The sequence below is a fragment of the Bubalus kerabau genome, chromosome 17, assembly GCF_029407905.1.
Source record: "Bubalus kerabau isolate K-KA32 ecotype Philippines breed swamp buffalo chromosome 17, PCC_UOA_SB_1v2, whole genome shotgun sequence".
NCBI classification, from domain to species: domain Eukaryota; kingdom Metazoa; phylum Chordata; class Mammalia; order Artiodactyla; family Bovidae; genus Bubalus; species Bubalus kerabau.
This window is the reverse complement of record NC_073640.1, coordinates 53,549,297-53,557,206: the sequence shown is the minus strand read 5'-3', so window position 1 is coordinate 53,557,206 and position 7,910 is coordinate 53,549,297. Positions and strand designations below refer to the sequence as shown.

The following is a 7,910-nucleotide window of genomic DNA, read 5'->3' as shown; positions in this document are numbered from 1 at the left end:
ACATGACTGAGTGACTGATCTGATCTGATTTATAAACGAGTTAATTTTATATTGTATCTGATCCATGACTAAAGTTTCATTTTTATTTCTATTTTTAAAATTCATGACTAAAGTTTTAAAATGAAAGTTGAGATCTGTGGTTATGTCTGTCTATATGTCTATTTGTGTGCATTATAGATATAATATTTTTTTCTATCTCTGAATGGTATTACCAAAACTAATTTGTAAAAGACCTCTATTTAATTGACATAAAAGTAAGTGCAAAAATTTTAGTAAAATTCCAGAGGATCTGCACAGTCTTTTGGTAAAGTATAAAATTTTGGATGTAAAGTATTTGATTAGTCAAAATAAGAAGACTGGACAGGAAGATGATCCTGCTGAGTGAAAAAGATGCACAATGTGAGAATTGTGAGTTAAGTTTTATTTGGGGCAAAATGAGGACTGCAGCCCTGGAGGACTGCATCCCAAATAGCTCTGAGAAAGTATAGTAGTTCCAAAGAGGTAGTGGGAGAAGGTCAATATATATGATTTTGGTGAAAGGGGAGTTCAATGCAATCAAGCACTTATTTTACAAAAGGTTTTCTGCTAGTCACAAGGAGCTGACGTCACCATGAAGGGATCTGGTGCTTCGTTAGATATGAGAAGATGCAAAGATTGGGATAATGAGATGAGCTCCTAAAAACATCAAACTACGTAAAGATTTGTTCCACCAGCTTCCCTGGAGCATAGAGTGCCTCATCCTCCACACACTGAACTCATTTCAAAGTGCGTCAAATGTCAACAGCTGCAGCAGCACAGGATTCAATCTTTGCAGAGGCAGATGGCTAATGTCCTTGGCAAGTGCCAATTTGTAGTTGATAATCCCTTGAGGGATGAATTAAACAAAGAACAAGAAGGTATTACAAATACTACTTCAAGAACTTCCTTCTCCCATTAAAGACCTTGTTCTCACTCTCTCGGCTCTGCGCTTCCAAGAAGACCAAGAAAAGAAGGAACAACGGTTGTGCCAAAGAGGGCCGTGGCCACGTGCAGCCTATTCACTGCACCAACTGTGCCCGATGCGTGCCCAAGGATAAGGCCATTAAGAAATTGGTCATTCAGAACATCGTAGAGGCCGCAGCTGTCAGGGACATTTCTGAAGCGAGTGTTTGCGACACCTATGTGCTTCCCAAGCTGTATGTGAAACTACATTGCTGCGTGAGTTGTGCCATTCACAGCAAGGTTGTCAGGAATTGCTCTCCAGAAGCCCGGAAGGACCGAACACCTCCACCCCGATTTAGACCCTCGGGTGCTGCCCCACGTCCTCCACCAAAGCCCATGTAAGGATCCAAGTCCTTAAAGACTGAAGAAATACTGGTTTCTCTGAAAAGACAATAAAATAGAAATTATACTTTATGTAGCATGTTGAATATATGTTGCCAGATGGAGTGGGGTTTGTAACATCTTATTTCTGTCTTTGGTCTCCCCAGTTTGCATAGCTTAGGGGTGGGGGCGAGGAATTAGGGCATCTGTGTTTGATTAATTCAGCCTGGCAAATGGCTTAAGTTGGTGTCTTAAAAATGGGGAGGAAGCTAGCAGAGCGAGGGATTCTTTTTACAGAGAAAATGAAGATATTTAGGACTACTGGTAAATATACTTGGTGCCACACTGAGAAAGTTTCTATAAGAAAGCACATGTTTTAGGAAGCTGTAAATGGTATTTATGAGTTCGCCACTTTACAGAATGCTAATGAAGAAACACAAGCTGAAATCAAGATTGTGGGGAGAAATATCAATAACCTTAGATATGCAGATGACACCACCCTTACGGCAGAAAGTGAAGAGGAACTCAAAAGCCTCTTGATGAAAGTGAAAGTGGAGAGTGAAAAAGTTGGCTTAAAACTCAACATTCAGAAAACGAAGATCATGGCATCCGGTCCCATCACATCATGGGAAATAGATGGGGAAACAGTGGAAACAGTGTCAGACTTTATTTTTCTGGGCTCCAAAATCATTGCAGATGGTGACTGCAGCCATGAAATTAAAAGATGCTTGCTCCTTGGAAGGAAAGTTATGACCAACCTAGATAGCATATTCAAAAGCAGAGACTTACTTTGCCAACAAAGGTCCGTCTAGTCAAGGCTATGGTTTTTCCAGTGGTCATGTATGGATGTGAGAGTTGGACTGTGAAGAAGGCTGAGCGCCGAAGAATTGATGCTTTTGAACTGTGGTGTTGGAGAAGACTCTCGAGAGTCCCTTGGACTGCAAGGAGATCCAACCAGTCCATTCTGAAGGATATCAGCCCTGGAATTTCTTCGGAAGGAATGATGCTAAAGCTGAAACTGCAGTACTTTGGCCACCTCATGCGAAGAGTTGGCTCATTGGAAAAGACTCTGATGCTGGGAGGGATTGGGGGCAGGAGGAGAAGGGGACGACAGAGGATGAGATGGCTGGAGGGCATCACTGACTCGATGGACGTGAGTCTGAGTGAAGTCTGGGGTTGGTGATGGACAGGGAGTCCTGGCGTGCTGCGATTCATGGGGTCGCAAAGAGTCGGACACGACTGAGCGACTGAACTGAACTGAACTGAACTGAAAGTAAAATTAGCTTACTTCTTAATGTAAAATTGCTTACTTCTTAATTTGCACTAGAATTTAAGTATCTTAAAGGTCAAGGATTCTAATTAACATATACAATTAAAATTACTACAAAGTTAATAAAGAAAACATCTTCGTGTGTAAGACCAAAAAAAAGTACAAAGAATGGAAATGGAATTTGTTAAGGGAAAGAAAGTAATTTTGTCCTAAAGCTGGTTATTTCTAAATGAGAAAGAAAATAAAGGATAAACTACAATGGACATAGAAAGATGTAAAAGGTTTGTTTTTGTGAGAAAAAAGGAATCTTTAGAAAGGAATTTTAAGCGTGGCCAGGACTGGCTAAGATGAAAACGAATTTAAGTTAATGAGTAAGCTAATGCAAAATTAAACTTTGTCTTTTCGCTCTGTTAAGAGGACAAAGTTTTCTTGAATACTGATCTGCTTTTGATAACAGATTGTGAAGTTGTTGTTTTTTTAACCTTTTAAGTAATCTGTTGTAACTTCCTGTATTTGCTTTTTAAAATATTTTATTGTCATGTTTGCCGAAGAACTGATGCTTTTGAACTGTGGTGTTGGAGAAGACTTTTGAGAGTCCCTTGGACTGCAAGGAGATCTAACTAGTCCATCCTAAAGGAGATCAGTCCTGAATATTCATTGGAGGGACTGATACTAAAACTGAAGCTAGCTCCAATACTCTGACCGCCTGATGTGAAGAGCCGACTCATTGGAAAAGACCCTGATGCTGGGAAAGATTGAAGGCAGGAGGAGAAGGGGGCAACAGAGGATGAGATGGTTGGATTGCATCACTGACTCAACAGTGAGTTCAGGCAAACTCTGGGAGATACCGAAGGACAGAGAAACCTGGTGTGCTGCAGCCCATGGGGTTGCAAAGAGTCAGACATGACTGAGCGACTGAACTGGACTGAACTGATTGTCACGTTGGTTAAGCAAATAAGCATTGTTTCACAGTGACTATGATTCAACTTGACCAAGTGTTTTAAAATCTTTTGATATATCCATCAAATAAATTCTCAAATAAAATTCTAAATGAAATTCCTTTATTATCTAAGTAACCTTGAGATTTTCAGAGGGCCCCTGAAACATCTCAGAGAGATATTAAATTAATTGGCTTATTTGGTACATAAAATTACATGGGAACCATTGTCAAATAAGTGATAACCTGCTTAGGTCATATTGCATAGGTAAATGTTAATAATGTGTGTTCTAAAATTATATGAAATTCCTAAAATCTGTTATATGTTAGTATTAATGTCATCATTCATAATTCTAGTTATTATGTTAAAATGTGTATCATAGAAATAACCAAATTTTCTTTGTCAATTACATTATAGTCAGATCTTTACCATGCTATTTTAAGTCTTTTGTCATTTACAGACAGTTAACATTTTACTCTCATGCTTTTGCAAAAATGCTACATCTTCAAGAAAGTTCATAGAAAGGACTTTTTGACAAGAACAAACTGCTGATAAACTTTCAGACCATACCTTTGAGCTGGGTAAGAATTTACAGAACTCTAATATAGAAACCAATGGCTTCATAAAACTACTAGCCAAAGATCAAGAATTAGTTACCTAAGACTGAATGGACTGAGGAATGATTATAATTTTTTTAATCTTTGTTTTCCAGACATAAGGAATCTTTCCTCTCGAGGTAACTACAACTTACAGACATTCTATATCTTTGTAAATAAAGATGAAACATTTATTTTTTTTTTTTGCTGCATGGCTTTCAGGGTCTTAGTTTCCTGAAAGTGAAAGTCGCTCAGGCATGTCCTACTCTTTGTGACCCTATGGACTATACAGTCCATGGAATTCTCCAGGCAAGAATACTGGAGTGGGAAAAAAAACAAAAACAAACAAAGAATACTGGAGTGGGTAGCCTTTCCGTTCTTCAGGGGATCTTCCCAACCCAGTTCTCCTGCATTGCAGGCAGATTCTTTACCAACTGAACCACAAGGGAAGCCCAAGAATACTGGAGTGGGTACCCTTTCCCTTCTCCAGGTGATCTTCCCAACCCAGGAATCGAACCAGGGTCTCCTGCATTGCAGGAGGATTCTTGACCAACTGAGCTATCAGGGAAGCCCTAACCGGAGATCAAACCTGAATCCAGGCAGTAAAAGTGCCAAGTCCTAACCACTGGACCAGCAGAGAATTCCCAAAACATTTATCTTTTTCTCTCTACCTGATCCCTTCTGGTGGGATCCCTCCAAAATCCCTCCAGAATTTCTTGTGCCACTACCCTCCACCCTGCCCTGGCACACACGTATTCTGGTGGCATGGCACAAGAAAAGAAAAAGACTCCTGGGAGTCAAAAAAGGAGATTTGATCCCAACGAAGAGCTTTGGATAGGACCAAACAGGAAGCCTATCCTTCCATCTGGAGCTCAATACTTTATTTTATAATATATTTATGAGCTAGCTCATTGGAACCCAGACAAGATGGTATTATGGGGTAAACAATAATTTTGGAAGGCTGTTGGGAGGCACAGTGCAAAATAGCCTTGAAGGAGAAGGTCCGTGGGAAAATGGCAAAAAGCCAGAAGTACCCAGGCATTGTGTACTGATTGCTGAAGAACACTTCCTGCCTTTGGCTATGCTTGGCACCTAGATTTAACAAGTAAACATTAAAGATGTTGCTTGAGAAAATGGGTCATGGATAAATACACGGGTCATTAAGAATGCGCTATTCCTTGAAGTATCTTTTACTGATTATATCCTAGCCTTGTACGTCTTCTGCTGGCCGTATGCTCTAAGCTCTTTGTTCCTTGCTCCTATAAAAAGACTTGACTGCAGAAATAAACTTGTCAGTCCTAGTATAGACTGTCCAAGTGTTGTTCTTTCAGGTTCACCATTTCCAAGTCCCGGGAGAGAAAATTCCAACAAGTGGCGCCAAGAACAGGGACTTGACGGAAGACTGAACAAAGTGGTGAGCCCTGCAGAAAGAGGTAAGCAGGATGGGACAACATAGCAGTAAGATTCCTTTCATTTCTATAATGCACCACTTTCTGAAACAAAATGGTATTAATGTTTCAAGAGATCAGTTGAATGATTGCTATCATATTTTACTGGAACATAATCTGTGGTTCCCAGAGGAGGGGACGCTCAATCTAGACATATGGAAAAGGGTTAAGAATAATGTTTTGCGAGCATATCGGCAAGGAGTCCATATTCCCCCTCAATGGTGGGTTACATGGTCACTCAAACGGGCTGTCATAGAACAAACTGAAGGGCATAATGTTGATTTGGAAGTAGAAACTGTTCAGTCTTTACATGAATATGAGCTTAAGGAACAAGATATGCAAGGTGCTTTGAAATATAAGAATGTTATGCTTAATTAGACACAATCCCTGGAAAAACAGCTTGGAGACGTATGTATACAGGATGTGTCAAAACTGAAGCCACTTAGAGCGGAGGTCATTTCATTCAATGAACAGCCCAAATCTGAGGTTTTTCCTTCTGCTCCGCCTGTGATAGCAGTCGCTAACTTTGCTCGTACTAATCATTTCACTCCTCCTCGGGAGATACCTGCTTGCGCTTTCGCTTTCCCAATACGGTTTGATCAGCCTGCCCAAGGCCAGAATGCTTGGGCTGGTCTAGATTTTGGCATGTTGTCCAGCTTTAAGAAAGCATGCACTCTGTATGGACCTACTTCTCCTTACTGTGTAGAATTCCTCAGAGGATGGGCTGATCATTGGATGCCATATGATTTTTTTTTCAAGTAGCAAAGATGATTCTAAATCCTCAACAATTACTTCAATGGCAAATATGGGTTAACAAAGAAGCCCAACAAATGATAATTGACCAGCAATCTCATGGTAACCCTGCCAATTTAACTTATGATATACTTACTGGAATGGGAACCATGGCCGATATGACTGCGCAAATAGCTAATATTTCCCCTCAGATGTTGCATTTCATTAGAGAAATTTCTTGCAGAGCATGGGCAAAGGTTGATAATGTTAACTCTGATGGTTCATTTGTCAAGATTACCCAGGGACATGAAGAAGAATATACCCAATTTATAGAAAAATTAAAGGATGCCATCAAAAAAATCTATCAAAGATGAAACCTTACAAAATATTATTTTAAAGCAACTTGCCTTTGAAAATGCTAATGAAGAATGTCAATCCATGCTTAGGCCAATTCAAGAAACTAGTTCTCTTATGGAATATCTGAAAGCTTATAGAGATATCAAATCTATGTCCCATAGAACAAAATTAACGGCACTAGAAACTTTTAATATGCAAAAGGCTGCTAATGCTAAATGTTTTAACTGCAAGAAGGCCAACTATATGAAAAAACAATGCCACATGCCAGTGCAAACAGCTAAAAATAATCTTACTTCTAATAAAAAAAGTCCCCTGGGAGTTTGCCCAAAATGTAAAAGGGGATTCCATTGGTTGAATGAGTGTTGTTCCAAATTCGATAAGGATGGAAATGCATTGACACCAGAGGCACAACAAAAACAACAGGGAAACTAATAAAGGGGCTATCCTCTAGCCCCACTACAAAAGGAGGACCCAACATTATGACACTGCAAGCAGCTACATCTAAGAGTGCTTGCATTGATATACCTAGTCATTATGACATGGAACTAATAGAATTATACAATCCTCATAAAACCCCCACTGGATATTATGGTCCGATCCCACCTGGAACAGTTGGATTAATTTTGGGATGTAGCAGCTGTACAATGAAAGGTTCAGTAGTATTGACTGGAGTTGTGGATGAAGATTATGAAGGAGAGATACATGTCATGGTGAATGTCATAAAATTAAGAAATGTATATCTACAAAAAGGGGAAAACTTTGCACAATTATTACTTTTGCCCTGTGTCAAACCAATGAGGGCATCTGATAAAATTAGGCAGGGAGATTTTGATAGCACCAATCTTACCACCGCACTATCTACCTTATTAAAGGAACATCAAAAGCCTGTGCTTACTCTAAAGATACAGGGAAAAAATTTCACAGGTATGTTGGATACAGGAGCTGACATTTCCATTATTAGAACTGAAGAATGGCCCCTTGAATGGGGTAAGACAATGGCTCCTTCCAGACTACTGGGGATAAATAAGGCCGATGCCACACAAACTTTCATCGATACATCCTATTTACAAACTTGTGGTCCTAATCAAATTGTAGCTTATATCAAACCATATATTACCAATATCCCTATTAATTTATGAGGAAGGGATTTTCTCGAACAAATGAAAGCCACAATTTCTCTAAATGAGCCTTTTTTGATGGGGGCCATTGAGTTAACACTGCTGCCTCTCGATTGAGAATCTGATGCCCCAGTATGGATACCTCAATG

At 39.6% G+C, this 7,910-nt stretch overlaps 1 protein-coding gene across 1 annotated transcript; it reads left to right on the top strand.

The window, feature by feature from the left end:
- Positions 1-434: 434 nt before the first annotated feature.
- Positions 435-1,337, top strand: LOC129630660 (40S ribosomal protein S26-like). Its single transcript, XM_055551162.1, has 2 exons — positions 435-482; positions 976-1,337. The coding sequence occupies exons 1-2, from the start codon at positions 435-437 to the stop codon at positions 1,321-1,323; spliced, it is 396 nt and encodes a 131-aa protein (XP_055407137.1). The 3' UTR covers positions 1,324-1,337.
- The last annotated feature ends 6,573 nt before the right edge of the window (positions 1,338-7,910 follow it).